This window comes from Glycine max, chromosome 19 (genome assembly GCF_000004515.6).
Source record: "Glycine max cultivar Williams 82 chromosome 19, Glycine_max_v4.0, whole genome shotgun sequence".
Taxonomy (NCBI): domain Eukaryota; kingdom Viridiplantae; phylum Streptophyta; class Magnoliopsida; order Fabales; family Fabaceae; genus Glycine; species Glycine max.
The window spans coordinates 28,285,144-28,308,261 of record NC_038255.2 but is presented as its reverse complement, the minus strand read 5'-3'; the positions used below and the strand labels follow the sequence as shown (position 1 = coordinate 28,308,261).

Here is a 23,118-nt window from a genome sequence, read left to right as displayed (position 1 = left end):
AATTATTAAACACTAAAAATTAAATATAAAACTTTAAGTCGAAATTACACTTGCATAAAAAAGGCACATGCCTCAAAGATATTATATTTACTTGACTTTATAATTAAGACAAAATTTAATTGTAATATCTTATTATTTCGATTTTAGTTTTAAATTTTAAAATCTATTTTATTTAATAAATTTAAAAAATACTTAGAAAGTAAGAGGGGAAGAAAATGAGACAGTGCAAAATAGAATGAGTACAAAATGAAAGAAGAAAAAATCAAAATAGCATTTTAAAAACTGAAAAAAAATATTTTTAAAAATGATTTTCAAAAACTATTCTTATCAAACACTTTTTTAGTTTCTTATTTTAAATTTTTTTAATATAACTAAAATTTATAATAAATAAATACTTTTTGAATGACTATAAATTATTTTATAATTAAAATGTGTAATGAATAAATATTTTACAACATATAAATTATATTTTAAATGCATGATAAAAAAAATATATTGTAATTCAATGATATTTTTAATAATTGATAATTTGTTTTAAAACTAGTGAAGTTTGATTTGGAATTAAAAATATTAAAAATTATCGATTGAAAGAGATAAGAAGTTTAGAAAAAAAAAACTCAAAAAATCATGACAACTGACAAAAGGAAAACACATTGGTTCAAAAATTATACCTATTGCCTATAAACACTATCGTTCAAAATAATTATTCAAAATTTATAAATAGAGAGGATTAAACAAACTTGTATGTTTCGTTATTACTATCCATGAGCTAAAAATTAGAATCTCTTTTATATAATTTCTATAAAAGACAAGTAGGAAACTCCTATAAATTAGCTTGGATATAAAGTTAATTTGAGTTTATGAAAAAAAAATATTTTTTATTTTTTATTCTACAAATGATTTTGGTTGTGTTTTGTCAAACACGCAGAACTCATTAAATGATGAATATACTAAAATTAAGATTAAATTATTTACTTATTTTTTTTATCAAATTTCTGATTAGTATTTTCACTTATGGATATGAGTGTTAAAAAAAAAAGGAAGACCTGCAGGCTGCAGCACTTACTTAAATTTTGTGCTTATTGATAATTAATAATTATGGATAAAAGTGAGGGGTATGAAGGTAAATAAGAGAAATTGGAGGGTGAGCGTGAATGAAATTGCAGTTGCCACCTGTCACTTGAGACAACAGCATTTGTGGATATGTTTATGTCTTATTCACGATTGAACGATTGATTTAACCGGGGAAAGTCGTTGAACGATAACGAGGGTACTGTTCCATTATCCTAAAAAAGAAGAAATCCACTGAGAGTGGTCGTGTTCAGAAATCAATCAAGGTTTAGCCACTCTCACTTTCCCTTCTGTGTGGGCACCGTAATTTTCCATTCCCTTTTTATGTCAATTTCTTGACTCAAACTCATCATTATTTATTCATTTAAGTTTTACAAGCTTGATGATTTTACGTGATAGTTGCTTTGTTTTCCTTTAGTTTGTAATTGAGATTGAGTCTAGATTTGCATTTACCAAAAGCACTTTGTGTGAATGTAGGAATGTATTTGGCTTCTCTTAGATTTTTTATTTGTTATTTTGGCAAATGTTAGTTATTAGTTTGTGAGTTCTCTCACTTCATTTCTTCCTTTAATCACCAAACCAACCTTATAACTTCTTTGGTTTCTCTTAGTTATTAACAAGAAAATCAATTATTGATATTTGAACATGTTCATGATTTGTTATGCATATACACATAACATTATGAGCTCTTTGATTTTTTAATTAATGACTGAGATAACTTAATTTACCCTTTAGAGTGAATTGCTCACTACAAAGGAGCTAGATCTTGTAGGAATTGAAGCTTTAGGTCTATACACTGTTTTTTAATTTACTTTCTGTTATTAACATCATTGTTGGATATTTGGTTACTTTCAACTTGTTTGTTTGATGCCAAACACAGGGTTATATTTGTTTGCTACTGATAAAGGATGACATCAAGTGAATGGCGTGTTGAAAGAAGGCAAAGCTCAACTAATGAATCCCCTCTATCGAGGGATCTAGAACATGCAACTGAAACTGGGTCACTCTCCATTGTTGTGCTTGGTGCTTCTGGTGACCTTGCTAAGAAGAAGACATTTCCAGCACTTTTCAACCTATACCGTCAGGTTTGATAATCTAAGATTTGTGTTAAAGGAATAAAGGATAACCTTTGTGAACCATGTTATTTAGTGGCTTTTTTGTTGTTGAAGAAAACACAAAAAGAATTATATTAGAGATGTCGAGTACAAGAGATATTCAACAAATAGAAAGTTTGATACAGTGTCTAATTAAATCCCAGCTGTTCCAAAATCTCCAATGTAGAAGATCAATTTCTCAAAAAAAAAAAAAAGAAAGAAGACAAAATCGAAGTCCTGATCTAAGACTAAACCATCCAAACCCCTGCACCTATTAAATACAATCAGTAGCTATAAAATCACCACCTACACCAATACACAATGCATAACACACATCATGTCACACATTACATTATCCCACCTTTACCCTCTGAAAGATTTATGAAATGAAATGTCATAACTTGCATAACCACTCATGCTGCAGAGCTTGGGAAAGAGCAGATGTGTATGGCATGTAACTTTGGGCATTTTTCATATTTGACCAACATCATTGGAAAAGTCTTTCAATACAGAAAAGGCTCCCCTGCGTTATTTGGTGCTTGTTACAAAATCAAAAGGATTTGATATAGATTATCATTGAAGTATTAGTGGACCATTGAAAGACCCTTAATAGAATTTGTTTCAGAATGTTATAATTCCTATCAAGCACTTTTTTCTCCCTATTCATGCATTCTACTTGTCATTGAGATTTGATAAAGTTTTATGTTGGATGTGAACAGCCTAACACAACCCTCCTCTTTTGCTTGGACTTGGGGGTGGGGACTAGCTATGTAAAATCTAGGTGAAACCATTTAAAAGGATTTAGATCTAAAATCTAAATGGTCTTTTTGAAAAATTGGTTTATGACAAAACACAATGTCATTGTTTGATCCATGTAGCCAACCCCACATTATGGGAAAAGGCTTTGATTGTTGTTATTCATATATTCTGCTTGGCAATCTGAGTAGATATATTTTCCTAATTCATCTTTTTCTTGAAATATTACATGGAATATTTTCTAAACTGGTATATGTTTCTCAAAAAGGAACAAACTGTTTTTCTTAATTTTGTTGCCTTTATTTGCAGGGATTCCTACTACCAGATGAGGTTTGTATTTTTGGCTATGCTAGGTCAAAACTCACTGATGACGAGTTGAGAAACCGCTTACATGGGTGAGGTTCTTTCTATTACTGTATGTAAAATCTATATTTTCCCCAATTATGTATGAAATAAATAAAAAATCATGGAAATCACTTTCTTTCTACTACTTCACAACCATGATTTCTTTTATGTAAGCAGAACATTATTATAGTTCCAATAGTATCCTGTGAATGATTTAGATGAATAACCAAGCATATTTCCTGAATCCCTGTGTTTACATAAGCTGAAAATTTTATAGCATGTTTGGTAAAGCTTAATTTTGGTGAAAAATAATCGTTTATTTTTCAAAAGATCTCTCAGAAATCTAACAAAAATAAGTGATTATTTCTCTAAAACAAACTAAGCAGCGGACCTGATTTGAAGTTTGTTCCATGATTGTTTTTGTTGCATGCTTGTTTGCTGCTTCTTTCTTAGTTATTCTGTGACATACTTCATGATATCTATCTTTATCATCCCTGGTTATTTGACCAGATTCTAAGTATAATAAATGTTAGGAAATTGGCTGTGGTTTGATATGCAGCTATCTTGTTCCAAGCAAAGATTTTTCCCCTGAGCAGTTGGAGGAAGTATCAAAGTTCTTGCATCTGGTCAGTGTTGGCTGCCTCGAATCATTATATAATTTTCTGCAATCATCTCACTAAAATTACTCATCTGATTGATCAAATGTTCATTCTGTTTTTCCCTTTTTCTTCCCTTTAGATCAAATATGTAAGCGGCTCTTATGATTCTGAGGACAGTTTCTGTAATTTGGATAAAGAGATTTCAGAGCATGAACTTTTGAAAAACAGTACTGAGGGTTCTTCTCGAAGGCTTTTCTATCTTGCCCTTCCTCCTTCAGTATATCCATCAGTTTGCAAGATGATCAAGACTTGTTGCATGAATAAATGTAAGATTCAGTCATCCATTGTTTTAATAAAACATTTGGTTACTAATGTTTTATTAGAACTCTTAGCTGGGGAAAAATAACAAACCTTGTATGCCATAGCTTTAAGACAAGTTAGGAGAAATTCTCAGTCAGACAACTGTCTAGGCAGTCAGAGTGCACTTTAACCTCTTCTCTTTTTTTTAAAAAAAAAAAATCTAAAATGTACATTGCTTATCTTTTTTCTTTGGGATCTTTTTCTTGATAATATTGGATCTAAATTGAAGTCACTGCTGTTGGTATATACTATATACATCCAGTGGTTGGAATGTTGCTTAGATTTTCCATTCAATGCATAATTAAAGGTGGCTTTGTTAGATTTTTGGTGTTTAAGTTAGAAAATAATTCTGAAATAAACATAAGAGTCTGTTTGATTGATAATAGTATCAACTAAACAGATCTCAGGGTTATAAGTGTTTCCTGCGGGTCTCGTTTCTTCTAACAATTATATGATTGCATGTTGACCTTTTGTAGCATGAACACGTCAGTTTCTCCTAATTTCTTTTTCATATTAAGGTTCCTGCATAAGCCAGAGTATTAAAATTTTTTGGAAGCTGATAATTGAAGCTACTGCTATATGAAGAATTCTACCTAATTGCTGCTAATGATGACCCTACAAGTGTTATATTAGACCCCTGAATGAGGCAGGGGATCAGCTGTGTCTGTTCTAGGAGAAAGAATGCCAACGTGCCAGGTGGTTATAGAAGGGAGTGACGATTCTGTTATGCAATTGAGGAATATAAGGAAACAGGTGTGAGGGGAGAGGATAGGAAGGCATTACATTACTTGGAGAGAGGAGGGAAACCTCAGGTATAGGAGTTGTAACTCTGGAGGAATTGTGCTCTCATTGAGTATATTTTCAGATAGTTGGATAATACATTTCAATTTGCTTTTCTTTTATTATGTCATCATCCTTGCTTTGAAAAATTAAAAATAAAATAACACTTAAAGATAAATAATATTCTAATGTTTTAAGCCCATCCTATAAAATCCTTAAGCCACTTAATTTTACTTCTTTTGAACCTCTTTAGGCCCAGTCTATCAATCAAACATTGCTTTTATAGTTTTTATTGATGATTGTATCTATTAACATTTTGTAGCTGATCTTGGTGGGTGGACACGTATTGTTGTTGAGAAGCCTTTTGGTAAGGATCTGGAATCTGCAGAGCAACTCAGTACCCAGATTGGACAGTTGTTTGAAGAACCCCAGATTTATCGAATTGATCACTACTTAGGAAAGGAACTTGTGCAGAATATGGTAGTAAATGATTGCTTATTGGCTCTCATATTGCTTGCTTCATAAACTTGGCCTAATCCCTCTCCATTTGACTTGTATTACCAGTTAGTACTTCGTTTTGCAAACCGATTATTCATGCCTCTATGGAACCGTGACAACATTGCTAATGTGCAGGTGAGAAAGTGTGCTGCCAAAGTTACTACTGAAGTCATCAAACAAGGCCTTATTAGTTGGCTTGACAAATTCATATTTCATAATTTGCCTCATCTAACTGTCAAATAATTTTTTTATGGTCTTGTAAAAGAATTTGGTCTGTCTGTTATTACCTAATTCATCTACTGCATGACCAAACATTTATATGCCATATCTTAAACTTGAGTTTTTGGCTGTTTTTACTTTGGCAGATCGTTTTCAGAGAAAATTTTGGAACTGAAGGTCGAGGTGGATATTTTGACCAGTATGGGTATGTGTAGTTAGTCATTTATTTTTAATTATTTTCTTAAACAAAGATGTCTAATGACAAATTGCAGCAATAATAGGTTCTCAAATCAAGTGATATTGAGAAAACAAATTTGTTTATACCCATTTTACTTTTGTCGATACTTAAAACTTTTTATTGATGTATTTTGTGTAATTTTATATGGGTAAACTATATTTTTTAGTCCCTAAATTTTTTTTAATTTATGTTTTTATTCCCTCAACTTTTTTGCATTGTTACTTTTAGTCCTTTAACTTTTTTTTTGTCCTTAGTTTCAATCCTTTTAAGGGACTAAAAGTAAGGATGAAAAAAAAGTTAAGGGACTAAAAGTCAAGACAAAAAATAGTTAAAGGACTAAAAACAGATAAAAAGAGTTCAGGGACTAAATTTTTTTTTAATGATTTTAAGGACTAAAGATATTAAACTCATTTTATATTATTATGATTTGAACAGAATCATTAATGTACATTTTATTTGGCAGAATTATTCGAGATATAATTCAAAATCATCTGCTACAGGTAGGGTCTCCAGTTTAGACTGAAATAGATTTCATATTTTGACATTACTATCTCCATATTTGATAAAATGAAATAATCACATGCAACAATATTTCTTAGTTTCACTCCCCTCTAAACTTTTAATCTTACTAGGGTTATGTTTTGATAAAATAAAATAATGTCAGTGCAGAAACTTTAATACTAAATATTTTGTGTTGAATATTTATACATTGTATTTGCAATGTTTGGGGAAAAAAAACATTTTAAGATATGAAGAAGGTGTATTGAGGAAATATTAGCATTTGATTGGCCACACTATGGGGAACTTTTTTCTTTCAATGATTTGAAAAAAGAAACTCTTATTGCTGATTGCTTACAGTGACCTCCCATGTCTTAGATTATTTTCACCACTTTATCACTGATTTGTTTTTAGTATGCTTTAAACAAACAACAGTAAATCATTTTGAGTTCTGATTTTTTTTGTCATTTTAAGAATTGAATTGAATTTCAAATAGACCTTATTAATGCTTATAAATGCGTTTGAACTTTGCAACTTCCTGTAATCTTTGATTTTCTTAATAAATAGACTTGAACAAAATTTGCAGATTTTGGAGTATCCACAGTTTTTTCGACCTTGTTATGTCAGACTTTTATCAACCTAACAAGACCTATTAAATAGATCTTTGGTTACTTCATAGTTTACATCAGATCAATCTAATATGTCAATCTTATTCATTATTTTTCTACAAAATCAGGTTTTTTGCTTGGTTGCTATGGAAAAACCAGTTTCTCTCAAGCCTGAGCACATTCGGGATGAGAAACTGAAGGTTTGTCTCTTTCCATTCAATTTGTGTGGATTTTTTTTCTCCCTCTTCAGTCATTCAATTCTTGCTTTCCATTCTTGTTCATAATGCTCATAGCTTCTATACCACTTTCTTGTTGATATACATACAAATTGCAGGTTCTTGAATCAGTACTTCCTATTAAAGATGATGAGGTTGTTCTAGGACAATATGAAGGCTATAAAGATGATCCAACTGTGCCTGACAATTCAAACACTCCTACTTTTGCAACTGTTATTCTGCGAGTACACAATGAAAGATGGGAGGGTATGAGAATAATGCCATCAATCTTTTTCCTGTAAGACAAATTTGCATTGTAGATTCAGGGCATGCTATAGGGAAATTTGAGACCTCCCTTGGCTTTATTTATGCTGAATGTTTGGGATATAATGGTTCATATTCATTCTCTCTGTTTACTTTTTGTGTGTATTATTTTGTATTTTATGCTATATATTTCTGTGCATTTGATCAATTAAATTGCAATCGAAACATTTTCACACCAGCTCCTTTCTGATGTTAGGTGTTCCTTTCATACTAAAGGCTGGGAAGGCCTTAAATTCGAGAAAGGCAGACATACGGGTTCAATTCAAGGATGTTCCTGGTGATATTTTTAAGTGTATGAGACCAGATTTTCAATATTTGAGTGAATTCTCTTCAGTTCACGCTTTTATCATGCATCTTGAATTGTATATAGTATATAAATCAATATTTAGCATGAAATTGAATCTATATATTTATTAATCCATCCTTGATGAGGAGTCAGATATTGTATACAAGCCATTACTTTCAAAGATACGGCATTTTTGTGACAGTATTGCCTAGTTAGACGATTTTCTAATTTGATGTCTATTGTAATGAGTGCACAAATAACATTGTAGGAAAGCTGCCTTAATTGTAGTTACCCCTAACCCGCCTTAATTGTGGCCTCTTTGGGGGGATGCCTTAATTGAAGCCTCAAGGGTAGCTTAGTCTTACATTGACTAGAGATATGGCTTAAGTAAAGCTAATAAAGCTTGGGCAGTTCTCACCTTATAAGCTGGTTTTATGAGGTTGAGTTAGGCCCTAAGCTCAAATTTTAAGAATTATCTTCTATTTGAAATAGAAATATTTGGGTATGGCATAAAACTTTTATATCACTAGAAAGTAAATTTTTTAGAGGGGTTCATCTCTTTGATCCATAATCACAAGAAAGGCAACATACAGGAGGAACCTGTTCATTAATGGCACAGTATGAATGCTTTGACAAGGAATATAAATATTAGCTAGAGTGTATGTTTCCTTATCTTGATGGCAAGTGCCTATTAATCTAAATATCAACTTATGTTTAAACCTTACTGTAAACTTATTCCTGTTTAGGTCAAAAGCAGGGGAGAAATGAGTTTGTTATACGCCTGCAACCTTCAGAAGCTATGTACATGAAGCTTACAGTATGTCTATCATTCTGATAATACTTTTATGAGAACTGTTCTGCCATTTGTTTGACCTGATTACCTCTGGAAGTTTCATATGTATCATTGAGACAAGTATTTAATTTTTCTGTGTAGGTATTAAGATATTCAGTGTTTATATATTTTAAAATGGATGGACCAAAATTGCGGATTGCACAAAATAGGGGAACCAAAGTTATATTTTAGCCTTTTGAAAAATATATATATATTTTTTCATGACATTGTTTGGAATCAATTTCCTTGAAATGCAAATGGCAACTTTGCTGGTTAATTTGTTGTCAGATTCTGCAAACATTTTATCTATTTTACCTGTTATCATGTGCCAATGAAAGTGTTAGATTACTTTATATGTTAAATTCTGTTGGAAATAATCATAGTTAATGCACTTAGGAAATAGTATGTTCATGCATCACATGATAAAGTGCATTTAGTATTCATGAGTATATGGATCTCGGAAGCTGTATTTAATCAATTGTAGTCTAGGAAATAGTTTCCATCCACTAAGTCTTAACTTAAGAGACTATATATATGGATGATATGCAGACCAGAACCTATTCTCACATTTTGACTGAATAACAAAACATTTCCATTCTCTAAATTCTCTCTAAAATATTTTCTTCTATCTTCCTCTAAAGTCAACATGGTATCAAAGTCTATCCCGTCTTAATGTTGGCCACTGATAAATGTCTAGTCCTACAAACTTCACATTCCAAATGTCTAGTCCTAGGCATGAGGGAAGTGTTTTAAGATATCCCAAATTGGCTAGGAATACAGCCAGAATACTCCGCAAGACTAAGACAATTCCCCTCTCTTGAGTTAGTTTATGGGAGGGAGTTAAGTCCAATCCATTTCTAATATGGTATCAGAACATTACAATGCACCATGACCTGCCTTCTGACTGTCTGCTGTCTTGCTTTTTTGTTACCACTGCTGCACCTAAAATGCTAAAATAATTCAATGACATGTCTAAGAATGGATTAATTCTATGCTCTCTCTTGCAGGTCAAGAAACCTGGACTGGAGATGGAAACAGTTCAAAGTGAACTAGATTTGTCTTATAGGCAACGCTATCAAGCAGTAACCATTCCAGAGGCTTATGAGCGTCTGATTCTTGACTCGTATGCTCCTCTAATGACTTCATCTTTGATTGTTTATGGCTTTTTTGTAGAAAACAGACATCTTAAGGTGTTGAAAGAGTATACAAGAATTTGGATTACATGAATTACTTAGCAAACAGTTTTGTTTGAAGGAAATAGTTTTGAACGAATATTATTGAGAAATGGAATTTGTTTCACAGAATTAGAGGTGATCAACAACATTTTGTTCGCAGAGATGAGTTGAAGGTAATATCATTACATGCGTGAGACTATTGCAAGTGTTTTTATTTACAACTTCAGTGATTGTATTTTGTTTCTCATCAGGCATCATGGGAGATCTTCACCCCACTTTTGCACCGCATTGATAAGGGGGAGTTCAAGTCAACCCCTTACCAACCTGGAACAAGAGGTCCTGTAGAAGCAGATAAATTACTGCTGGAAAAAGCTGGTTATGTTCAAACACATGGTTATAGATGGATCCCTCCAACATTGTAGAAAGAACAATGTTACACTAGCTTGCACTACCTTAAAATTTGTTGATGCGTGCACTTAATAAGCTTGGGAAAATCCCCTTGGAGCAAGACTCTTCCCTAATGGGTGATTTTATCAAGCATATGAATAAATGTGGTTGACATTGTATATTTAATATTATCTGCCTACGAATGCAGAAGAATAAGTGGTTGACATGGTGCATGTAACGTTATTTGCTTGTGAATAAAGAATAAATGGAAAATAAAAGTTCATTTAGTAGTATTTGTATTCCATTATGCAATAATCTCCAAGATAAATTTGACTCATGTCATTTATGTTATGGTCTATATTCATTGATTCACAATCCTGAAACCAATGTAACGTTTGTTTATTTTAGATTGGTTTAAATAACTTTTAGGTCATTGATATATACTTGATTTTTGTTGAACTCCTAATAAATTTTTTTATTATTTCGAGTCCTTGATATATTAAAAATTTTGTTTTGTGTCCTTGTCGTTGGTTAAATAATGATGTGGCACCATCCCAATGACTGATATATGTTGGAAAAGTCATTGAGATGATGTCACATCATCACTTAATTGACAGTAGAGACTCAGAACAAAACTTTTAATATATGACGGACTTAGAACATCGAAAAAATTGATCAAGGACTCAAAACAAAAATCGGATGTATATTATGGATCTCAAACATATTTAAGCCTTTTAGATGAGTATATTATATTGACACCCCTTAAGTTTCTTGAGACCGTACATAACTTGATAGACCCTACAATATAAAGGCTATCTTGACCTAATATAAGAGTATATAAAATTACTATCTACTAGGTAACATTCTTTGTTTCTTTTCATTTCATAGGGATATCAAGTACAGAGAAAGAAGAAACCCTAGAATTCCTTGTGGCCCTACACATGGTATGATGTTTCCAACCGGAAAAGACAGGAAAAAAAACATCTCAAAGGATTACTAGAAGCTTCTGCCACCTAAATACAGATTGGAAAACCAATAACAAAAAGAATCATTTTAAATCCCTATAAAATGTGGCTTTAATGTTTGAAATTGCCAAGCCATTTGGGTTCCTTTTTGTCTCTTTTGGGTATATTCGAACCTACGATCTCATGCATATTACCTGAAATCTCCCACCAGTAGGCCAACCTTAGTGGTTCATATAACACCGAAAATGGTGTCATCGATAATCACCCAATGTGGTGTGGCCAATGGAGGGAGGTAATTTTGTGATAAAAGCATTGTTAAGTCTCGCCATGAGTCTTGTAGGTAAGCAAGAGGCTAAATGAGCCCTTGTTTTCATGCAAGTAAATACTTGTTCTGCTGACAAGCTGCACAAGAGTCCACAAAATGGTGAGTATCTTTATACATGTTTGGCCAATGGAAGGAGGACTTCAAACGAAATAAAGTAGGCTTGAAGTTTGAATGTCCAACAACATGCACTACTACAAAAAAGCCTTTCCATGTCAGCTATAAAAGGCTTTCAATGTAACACCTTCTACCCCGACATACATATAAATAAATAAAACATATAAAAATACAGATAAACAAATTCACGTGGATAAAATGTTTACATTCACTTCACTATTATCAAATAAAACTTATTAAAAGCATATCTGGCTCAGAACAAGGTCGTCAAAGTTTACATAATAAATTGTGTAAAATCAATGAGGTAAAATAAAATAACATCATGCAATTAAAATAAAAACTCATCCTCAATGTCACATCATATCAGAGCATTGTATCTCAGCGTCTTTTAGCACAATGTTCTTTAAAGTCGTTCACCTAGTCATTTGCTCTCACGAACACAAGGTTCGAAATCACCACAGGATTCATACACAAATAGCACACAAGGAGTGAGTTATCACATTTCTAAAAAATACAAATAAACAAAGACATGATCAAAATAAATTATAGAAGTATTTATAACATAGCTCAACTTAATACAATCAATGTCACTTCACCAATTTATCATTTAAAATTCATTTTTCAATCATCAATCACATTACACATAAATCACACACTCAGATCAAGACATAATAACACTCATCAATTTTATAATAAACAATTAGCGGGCGTTATGCAACAATTATAGTAAAACTCAAGCCTATATGTAATGTGGTACCATGTTAGTAAAATACCACATTGGGGCGTTTAAGAGTACATAACAAGACACACCACACAATGGGTACGTCAGGTCACTCTCATTAAGTAAAATCATAAGGTGACCAATCAAGGTCACCCTATTTTGCGAGAATGTCCCAACCATATGGGATCAACATAAGCTTAAAGAAGTACTCAAATTGAGTGTCTTTACCCCCAAGGCCTAGACTCCGAAGAATCCATTAGGGCCTCACCTTCCTGATTCAGATCCAACCCCTAAAATAATTTTTGCACGCAGACACTGCTCATGAATGTTGGATCGAGTGACCTCAGAATAATTAAGAAGGGGGGTTGAATTAATTATTCCTAAACCTTTACTAATTAAAAAATTACTTTTTTAAGGCTTTTACTAAATTGTTAAGAGAATGAGGAGTAGAAGAGAAAACTTAACAGAAAGTAAAAGCGGTAATTAAATGCACAACGGAAAGTAAAAGAGTAGGGAAGAAGGAAACAAACACACAAGAGTTTTTATACCGGTTTGGCAACAACCCGTGCCTACATCCAGTCCCCAAGCGACCTGCGGTCCTTGGGATTTCTTTCAACCTTGTAAAAATCTTTTTACAAGCAAAGATCCACAAGGGATGTACCCTCCCTTGTTCTCTTTGAACCTAGTGGATGTACCCTCCACTAGAACTGATCCATAAGAGATGTACCCTCTCTTGTTCTTAGTCAAACCCAAGTAGATGTACCCTCTACTTGTACCACAAAGGATGTACCCTCCAATGTGTTAAGACAAAGATCTCAGGCTATTAAACCTTTGATACTTTGTGAATGGGGATACAAAAGAATTCTCAGGCGGTTAGTCCTTTGAACACTTTTGTATTAGGGAAAGGGAAGAATCAAAAGAATTCTCAGACTGTGTCATTTTGAATTCTTTGACAAGGGAGAAGGGAGACACAAAAGAATTCAGACGGTTAGTCCTTTGTTCTTTTGGAAAAGAGAGAAGAGAGACACAAAAAGAATTCAGGCGGTTAGTCCTTGGCGAATTCTTTTTGGCAAAGGGAGAAGAGAATGAAAAGATGAATAGCACAAGTTTTCAAAGTTTGGAAAACCAGAAAACTTCATAAAGCTTTTGGTACAAAGAAGAAGAAGAAGTTCAAAGAGATTCAAGGCTTGTAAAGGATTGTATGAATATGTGTTCAAGATTGAATGAATTATTTAAAATGCAAAGCAAACCCTTGCTTTTATAGACTCTTCATGTCTGGTCAAGAAGACCATTTAGAAGAGTTATAACTTTTAGAAAAACATAAAACCAGTTTGAAAAAGTCAAAAACCTTTTGAAGAGTTACATCTTTTGATTTTTTCAGAAACAGTCACTGGTAATCGATTACCAAATTAGTGTAATCGATTACACAAAGCTTTTAAGTGAAAGGATGTGACTCTTCACTTTTGAATTTGAATTTCAACGTTCAAGGGCACTAGTAATCGATTACCAAAACATTGTAATCGATTACAGCTTTTTGAAAATAATTGGAACATTGTAAATTCAGTTTGAAAACTTTTTCAAACTCATTTTGCTACTGGTAATTGATTACAACAATATGGTAATCAATTACCAGAGAGTAAAAACTCTTTGGTAAAAGGTTTTGTCAAAAACTCATGTGCTATTCAAAGTTTTGAAAAACTTTTTAATACTTATCTTGATTGAGTCTTTTCTTTATTCTTGAATCTTGAGTCTTGAATCTTGATCTTAATTCTTGAGATCTTTGAACCTTGAATCTTGATTCTTGATTCTAGGCTTTCTTCTTGAGTCTTGAATTCTTCTTGATTCTTTTCTTGAACTCTTGACTTGTTCTTGATTCACTTGAGATGTTATTTGATTCACTTGAGTTGTTCTTTGATCTTTGAGCTTTTTGTTCATCACCTTTGTCATCATTTTTTGTTGTCATCATTGTTATCATCAAAACACCTTTGAATCACATTCACCATGAAGCTTTGCTTCTACAATGAATTATACAATACCCACAACCTCGCACTCGTGTTTCAAACACGTTTGACACATTGCACTATAATTTAACACTTTAGGTTCCTAACTAGGAATCATACACTTTTCCTTTAACATTGTGCATAAACACTTTTCTCAAGGTAAATACCAGTCGGATTATTGTATAATTCACAGCTCACAACACAAGTATTGTCACATTAAGTATTAACCACACACTTATTCACAACCAAATCTCATGTCCACAATTTAACATCTCATAATGTCACAATCCACCATCAAATGTTTACGTGCATCTCACAAATTAACACATGTTCAACTTTGCACTTATACTCAATCTCAATAACAATATTATGATCTCAATGCAACATGTTATCTCACAATTTATCACATATTCAATTTATCACTTATACACAATTTCATGATACCAATATAACAATCTCGCAATTATAATCATACATGAAGAATTATAATACAATAAGCATCCCAAAGTAAATCCCAATTTGATCCCTTAAGAATCCCTACACATGTTATTTTTAACTCCAATAGCGATAAACTCATTTCCTACCTCTAAGCGGGCTCAAGTGTGTAGTCCGACAGTGATAGCGGCGTCTTGGTTCCCTAAAATTCCTCAATTTTTCCATGTTTGCTCTATTATGGTTTCCAAGCATTAGAGAGAAGGAGAAAAGATTGTAGCCTCTACTTCACTGTCAACATGAGAGATTAATTTCTCTCTGCACAAATATTATTTTGCAAATCCCAACGGTGAAAATATGAAAAAATAGGTTGCGAAGGTAGTGTCCAAATTTCATAACAATCCAATGGTTGGCGAGTCAAGAATCATAGTTTTACTAGAACAGGTTTTGGGTGTATGCAAGAAAAGGAAAAGCTCAGTGCGAGAGACATTTCTTCCACCACAGACATTATCTCAAAAATCCCAATAGTGGGTGTGTGCAAAAATAAATTTCGAAGCACGTTTTCAAATTTCAAGACGATGCAACGGTTAGCAAGTCTAGGATCGTCGTTTTACTGAGATAGGTTTAAGTGTATGCGGGAAAAATAGAGAGTTTTGAGAGAGAAAGAAGGAAAAATGGATTTGAGAGAAAAAGAGAATGCGGAGACGTGTCGTAAATGTAAAGAGTGACCTATTACGTCTCTATTTATAGCTAGGGTACTATGAGTCCTTTATTTACTCTATTTATTTATTTATTCATTTTATAAAAATGAATTCTATTTTATTTCCTATCAAAAAAATAAATAAAATATTTTTTTCTAAAAATAAATATTTATTTTATTTACCTAAAAACTATTATTTTAATTAATAAAATTATTTCTCTTATTTATTTAATTATAAAAACTTCTTTATTTTCCTAAAATTTTATTTATTTTAAATAAAATCATTTTTGATTTATTTTATGAAAAAATGAGATGTTACATTCAACATCAGTTTTTAACCGATGTTGAGATGGCTCTTGTTGAAAGTCAGTGCTTTCCACATTGATTTTCAAAATGATATAGAAAATCACTTTCTACATCAGTTTTTCGTCAACCGATATAGAAAGCATGTTAAAATGTGTAAAAAATGACTTTCTACATCTGTTTTTAATAAGAATCGATGTTGAAAGTATACTTTTCACATCGGCTTTAAACAAAACCAATATAGTATGTTATTATATATATATATATATATACATCCACCCTAGTTGGAGTGCATTAACATTCAATACCAAAAAAATTGGATATTATGGTATTTTATCATTAATTTAAAAAATAATAATAAATTTTTTTTTTCTCTTATCTTTTTTCCACGATTCTTCTCATATATATGAAAAATATTTTTATTTTTTAAAGTTAAATGATAAAGTATGATAATCTCTTTAAATTAAATTTTGAAAAACAAAAGATTCAATGAGTTTTTAGTCCAAAATTTTTGGTGTTGAATGTTAATGCATTCAAACTAGGATGGATATTAGCATTCCCCATACATACATACATACATACATATATATATATATATATATATATATATATTATGAAGAAACAATAACAAAGTCAATCTATCTCAAAAGCATCAAAACTCAATCTACGAACAAGCACAACAAGTAAGTCAAGACAAAGGTGATTTAATAATTCCAATATATATCTAGGAACTATGAAATTCCTAGAGTAGAGTTTGTTTCATGGCAACAATACCAGGAATGAAAATCTTGTTCTAAAAAATTCAATCATAAAATTTTGACCCTCCTCAATGTTGGTGCAATGTTTGCCTACAATAGTTCACGAATCAAAGGGTGAAAGGGCTAAAACACTATGTCCTCTAAAGAGGACAAATTAGAGAAATTGTGGGATAACCCATCAACAATCCTACTTTCATGCCTCAACCTATAAAGGATCTAATAGTTGAAGCTCAATGGTTGGTAGCTCATCGTTGCTAATCTAGTGTTTGAAAGGTTTGTGCCATCAGTTGTTTGAAACTCTTCTAGTCTGTGATGTTGATAAATATGATATGCCTAACAAGTATTGTCCCCATTCCTTAATAGCTTTGGTTATTGCATACATTTTCCTAGTACATGTCGAAGAAGCTTGCAACTTAGGAGACATTTTTGTTGTTGCTGAAATAAGTTAGGGGTGACCTACTTGTGATAAAATCGCACCTACAAACATCCCGAAGCATCATTTTCCACCTTAACTGGAAGATCAAAGTTGGGTAAGGTTAAGACATACATGTTTGTCATAACATCTTTGAGTTTTGTAAAGGTTGTTTGAGTTGTATTAGACCATAAAAATTAGTGGTCTTGTAACACCCATCATTAAAAAAAATAGCCCATACTAAAAGAATATAAAATCTCAATATTATAATAATTTGAAAATACTTCTTGTATGATAAATAAAATCAAATAAATAAATCTTAACATAAGTAAAAATATTATCCTCAAAATATGGGCATCTAAACTAAATGAATACTAAAAATATAACGAAAATGATCGCATCTGACATCTTATTTTGAAGTAGTAATCAAACTAAAATAAATGTAATTAAGAAAACTATGTTTAAGTCTTCTCAAACTCAATAACTTCTTCATCGTGCTCTGAAAATAACACTTATAATCAGATGATAATCCTAGTGAATAAAACAACTAACAGGAGTTCGCAAATAATGTTGTTCTCAGTCGGCGCGATAATCCAAAAAATCAACCATAATATCCACAATGAATATAAATATAAGATTATATATGTATATATTTACACACCAATAAAAATCATATTAAACAATCACAATTCATGAAATTTTGAATAAATAAAATATTTAAATAAATGGAAACACCCCAACGCATCCAAATAAATATAAAAGACACAACTTAGTGATTTCTAGAATCACAAGACTCAATTCTTTGGTTCTTGGAACTAATGTAGATCTTAGATTCTTCAAAGAGTCTATGAGCTCATATCTTATATAATGACGTCCCACTGTTTTCCCATCATAAATGGAGGTATCTAGAATCTCTTTCCCATCTCATACGGAGGTATCTATAGTAATTCCATCCACATCCCAAATAGAGGTATCTATCATATAATCTCATAATAAAATGTATACCATCTTCCCTTCTCAGAAGGTGATGATTAACTTATAAAAGCTACCAGCAAACTCCCTAATTTCATGCATTCAATAATAATTCTCAAGATCACACCACAACAATAATAGAATTAACTAATAATATGAAACCACATATATAACAACAATTATATAGCAATATAATGACTAAATTTGTCATGATCCTAAAGGTTAAATTATATATTCATTAATTCAATAATAAAGCCTTTCAGATAATGTCTATATATATATATATATATATATATATATATATATATATATATCAAGAAAACACATTTTCAAGAATTCATACTATAGAGGTTTAGAAAAAGTTATTTTACTCACCTCTTGAAGCAAGAAATTTGTATTATTCATTATTCTTCTTCTCTACCAATTGCGTTGAAAGAATTTTTTCGCTTTCTTTCTTTTCCTCCGTCCTTTAGCAATCCACTAATATCAAGAGAGACCTTTTATGTGGGTGATTCTAAGAGAATGAATTGTCTATCCTTATATAAGAATTGCACGTAATTTTAAATTTATTTAACCGATCTTTCTTTATCTATTATTTCTATTATCTTTAATGATAATTATCTTTAACCAATCTAGTATATTATGCTAACATCTTTTCAAAATAAAAATAACATTCTAATATATTAAAACAATTTAGTCCATCTTTTCCTTTACTAAAAGATATATTTAGACATCTTTATTTAAATAGTTATTGGATTATTTTCTTTGGATGTTATAGGGTTGATAATATGATCCCTAAATCTATAAAGTTAGGGTTCAGACCCCAAATCTGAGGAGAAAATGCCTAGATTGTTTGTCTATGAAGTTAGGTTGTTTGGGTTGTATCCCTAAATCTATGAAGTTAGGATTCAAGCCCAACCTTCCCAAATCAATCAATATAATACATGCTTAAGAGGAGGAAAAAAAGGAAAGAGATGAATAAGAAGCACTCGCTAGATAATGCCAAGAATGTGGGCGTATGTATGACTTTAGCTCTCCTTCTTCCTTCTTGTATTCTTCTCTTCTCTTTTCTCTCGTCTCCAAGAACATGTGGAGTATGGAATGTGGGTGTAAGATGAGGGGTGTGAAAGAGTTAAAGAGTTTTAAGTAGACTCTAGGCCCCTATTGGGCTTCATGGGTGCTTTTAGGTTATTGCTTCTTACATTCTAATTATTCCTTTTTTTATTTTGCTTTACATTATAGAAAATCTATTATGAAATGCAAATTGTATTTTGAAATAGACTTTCCATAATACAATGGAAAGTACAAGAAGAAATAGTGGGAGTTTAGAAATTTACTCTTTCTCTCCACTATCCTAACTAACCACTAATCACACTTAACACATTAATAAAAGGCATTAAATTAGTTATATCCTATTGTTATTATTCGTAGCTTGTTGTGAGGATGTAACAATGCCACCTAAGATTTTGTAATAAATTGGAGTTCTCGAATTGAGAAAGGAAGGGGATTTCAAAAGAAAGCTAACTAGTTTAAAACATTTTAATTGTTAGGTTAAGTTTCTAGTTCATAACTTAGACTATCCGTTAAGTTATAATATATTTGACGGTGTTGAGATATTAACTCACCCGTGAACCACTTGTTTTGGGGCTTTAACGTAGAAGTTGCCTGTAGTTAGTTACATGCCTAATACTTACTTTATGGGCTTGCGCCAACTATTCATAAGTCTTACTTTTACTCAGAGAAAAAAAGACAAAAGGCTTAAGGACTGGGTTGGATTTATGAAACTATTTCTTAATTGAATAATATAATATTTTTAATATTATATTATTATTTTGGCCAAAATAAAATTTTTATCACATTTATATTTTAAGTTTTAGGTTAATTATGTAAGTTTAAAATGTTTCACTTTGATCTTTTATAGTGTCTCTATTAGACCAAAATGATGTTTTTCATCATTGTTGTGGAACTAAGAATGTCAATTTTAATTTATATAGCATCTTTCACAATTTGCTATGTATCATCAATTAAATTAATTTGATAAATTAAAGAACTGATCAATTTGATCTAATAGAAAAAATTTAAAGATCAAAGTGAAACCGATCAATCTAAATCCTAAAAGGTAAATAAGAGATCAAAATTTTATTTTAGTCTATTATTTTTAATTGTATTGTATTATTTAATTATAAATTATTATTTTATCTTCTATTATACCTAAAAATATATTTATCATTACTTATTTCTACTAATAAAATCAACAACTTCATTATGCTAATTTAATGATATGTCAGATTTTAAATGCATTGATTATAAATACACACATATATACACTAAATTTAAAATTATAGAATTTAACTTATTGATTTTTAATTAATACTTATAATTAGATATGTTATTTTTTAGGATGCTCCTTAGTGCTTAACCTTAATGAATGATAAAAAAATACTAACAGTAATTACTTTTATATCTTATTTTAAAATTTATAATTAATATTTTACTCTATGTAATGCATAAAATAATAAATAACCATGTCTAAAAATTATATTATAATTAAAATTGACTATTTTTAATATATATTGTATTTTACGACAAATATTTGATTCCATGAGTGTACGTATGAAGAAGATTTTGTTATAATCATTGTTTTGAAAATTGGAACGGACAGGTTGGTTCGACTGGGAACGGGCCATGTGTGTGGTCCATTGTTTACTGAAAATCAGGGGAATTGCTACGTGCACCCAGTATTATTGCTGGGGCACCCAGCAAACAGTGAAGTGATGAAAATGCCCTTCAGAGAAATCCATTTCCAGAAGAAGCTTTTTCCGGAAACATTCCGGAAGACTATTTTTCTTGAAACTTTCCGGAAGAACCTTCTTCCGGAAGAAGAATCAGTGATTCCGGAAGTACTCAGAAACCCTTTCCGAAAGAACGTCATCCGGAATTTTTCTGGAAGAAGCTTCTTCTGGAAGATATCCTTTTACTTCCAGAAGAAGGATCTTCCGAAAAGTTAGTTTTTTTAAAAAATGATTTATTTTGTAATAATTTACCTTTAATGAATAAACTAAATTATAAAATAATTAATATTATTATACATAAATAATTAAATAATTAGTGAATGTAATTATGACTAATATTTATAATTTTTTTACGCGCATGTAAAATATTAATTTGTGTGACAATTTAGTATAATTTAAACCATAAAAATTAATTAATTCGTAAATTTTATTTAAAATATAAAATTTTTATTATGATAACATTTAATTTCTATTACAAAAGTTAATATATAATAAAAAAATGATAATTATTTTATAACAAAGTGAAGAAAAAATAATTTTCATTTTATAATAATAAGTATAAATAAAATAATATTTAATGCATATGTAATGACTATTTTGCCCCTGTGTAATTTTCTTTAAAGTTACGCGTTGCATGCTTCGATTTCACGCTTCCTTTACTCACTTTTTTTACTGCGCCTTCTTCCTTCTTTGCTTTCTTTCTTTCGTTTTGGTTGCTGTTGCTTTCGGTGGTGGTCCCTTTTGCGCTTTCCATTGGTGGTCTCGTGAAGTATTTGAAGATTTGGTGGTCCCCGTGTTCCGTATTTGAAGTTTTGTTAGTCGTTGTTCTTCCTATTTGTCGGAGGTACGCATTTATGAGTATTTTTTTCGTTTTCCGACTAGTTTTTAGAGAAGAAAAACAGTAAAAAGCTGTATCCGGAAGAAATTTTAGGCACAGCAGGAGGAAGTGCCGGAATGAGAATGTTAGTAACTTCCGGAAGAACTTCTTCCGGAATGTTAAATTATTAACAAATTTTTTATTTCTGTTTTAAAATTTATATATATATATGTTGTGAATTATTGGTTTAATTAGGTATAATGGTATAATATTAAATGATTTAGGTAAGTTAATTGTATTTTGTTGTAGTAGAAAAATGTTTTATTAGTTGTTTATTATAGTGATAAGTTTAGTTTAAGTAAATAATATAGTTATAAATTTAGAATATATTTGTATTAGTTGTTAGTATGTTTGTTAGTTAATAAGTAGTCAATTTATGGATGTGGTTATATGATAATTTGAATATACTTGTGTATGATGCATATGTGCTGTTAATATGTTTGTTATTTAATGTGTAGTAAATTTTTGGATGTGGTTATATGATAATTTGAATGTACTTGTGTATGATGCATATGTCCTTAAGATGGACGAAGATCAATGGAGGTATGACTTTGCGATGTCACAAGAAGTTCATATGGATTATGATTATGATAATCAAGAAGAATGTGGAATGAATGAACCACATGTGGATTGTTCAAATGCTTTTAATACGTCTCAGGTAATCATAGATAATTTGAGTCATTTGGTTGAATTGATGTTTTGTATGAAAATTAATATGTTAGGGTTGCGTTGTAGGTATTCGCTACTCGAGATGATGTTTTGCAATGGGCTCGAACAGTTGCCCATGAAAATGGATTTGTTGTAGTGATTATGAGGTCTGACACAGAGACCGGTAGCAGAGGAAGAAGTTCATTTGTCTTAATTGGATGTGAAAGGAGTGGTATGTACAAGTGTAGAAATAAAGAATTCGTTAGAAAAGACACTGGGAGTAGGAAATGTGGTTGTCCCTTCAGGCTTCGTGGGAAACCAGTGCGTGGAGGGGAAGGTTGGATGGTGAAGTTGATCTGTGGGATTCACAATCATGAATTGGCGAAGTCCTTAGTTAGACATCCATACGCCGGGCGATTGACTAAGGAAGAAAAGAAAATTATTGCTGATATGACAAAGTCGATGGTGAAACCGAAAAACATCTTGCTAACGTTGAAGGAACACAATGCCAACAGTTGCACCACAATAAAGAAAATTTACAATGCAAGAAGTGCATATCGTTCTTCAATAAGAGGAGCTGATACCGAAATGCAGCATCTGATGAAGCTTCTTGAACATGATCAATACATTCATTGGCATAGATTGAAGGATGAAGTTGTGGTGCGTGATCTGTTTTGGTATCACCCAGATGCAGTAAAGTTATGCAATGCATGTCATCTGGTGTTTTTTATAGACAGTACCTACAAAACAAACAGGTACAGACTCCCACTACTTGACTTTGTTGGAGTGACACCAACGGTGATGACATTCTCTG

At 31.4% G+C, this 23,118-nt stretch overlaps 1 protein-coding gene across 2 annotated transcripts; it reads left to right on the top strand.

Moving 5' to 3' along the window:
• Positions 1-1,185: 1,185 nt before the first annotated feature.
• LOC100806107 (glucose-6-phosphate 1-dehydrogenase, cytoplasmic isoform) lies at positions 1,186-10,578 on the top strand. Of its 2 annotated transcripts, none has more exons than XM_006604034.4 (16): positions 1,186-1,337; positions 1,952-2,156; positions 3,231-3,316; positions 3,826-3,892; positions 4,005-4,191; positions 5,328-5,485; positions 5,570-5,638; positions 5,869-5,927; positions 6,424-6,460; positions 7,195-7,266; positions 7,401-7,548; positions 7,802-7,897; positions 8,638-8,708; positions 9,731-9,846; positions 10,026-10,071; positions 10,150-10,578. In XM_006604034.4, the coding sequence occupies exons 2-16, from the start codon at positions 1,980-1,982 to the stop codon at positions 10,318-10,320; spliced, it is 1,560 nt and encodes a 519-aa protein (XP_006604097.1). In that variant the 5' UTR covers positions 1,186-1,337; positions 1,952-1,979; the 3' UTR covers positions 10,321-10,578. The 2 variants fall into 2 exon arrangements, with proteins under 2 accessions (XP_006604097.1, XP_003553875.1); XM_003553827.5 differs by having other exon boundaries at positions 1,218-1,374.
• The last annotated feature ends 12,540 nt before the right edge of the window (positions 10,579-23,118 follow it).

Coding starts and splice junctions, on each gene's coding strand:
- LOC100806107 (XM_006604034.4), top strand. CDS start 1,980: ATGACATCAAGTGAATGGCGTGTTGAAAGAAGGCAAAGCTCAACTAAT. Junction 5,486..5,569: donor AGGAACTTGTGCAGAATATG/GTAGTAAATGAT, acceptor TTGTATTACCAG/TTAGTACTTCGTTTTGCAAA. Junction 8,709..9,730: donor CTATGTACATGAAGCTTACA/GTATGTCTATCA, acceptor TCTCTCTTGCAG/GTCAAGAAACCTGGACTGGA.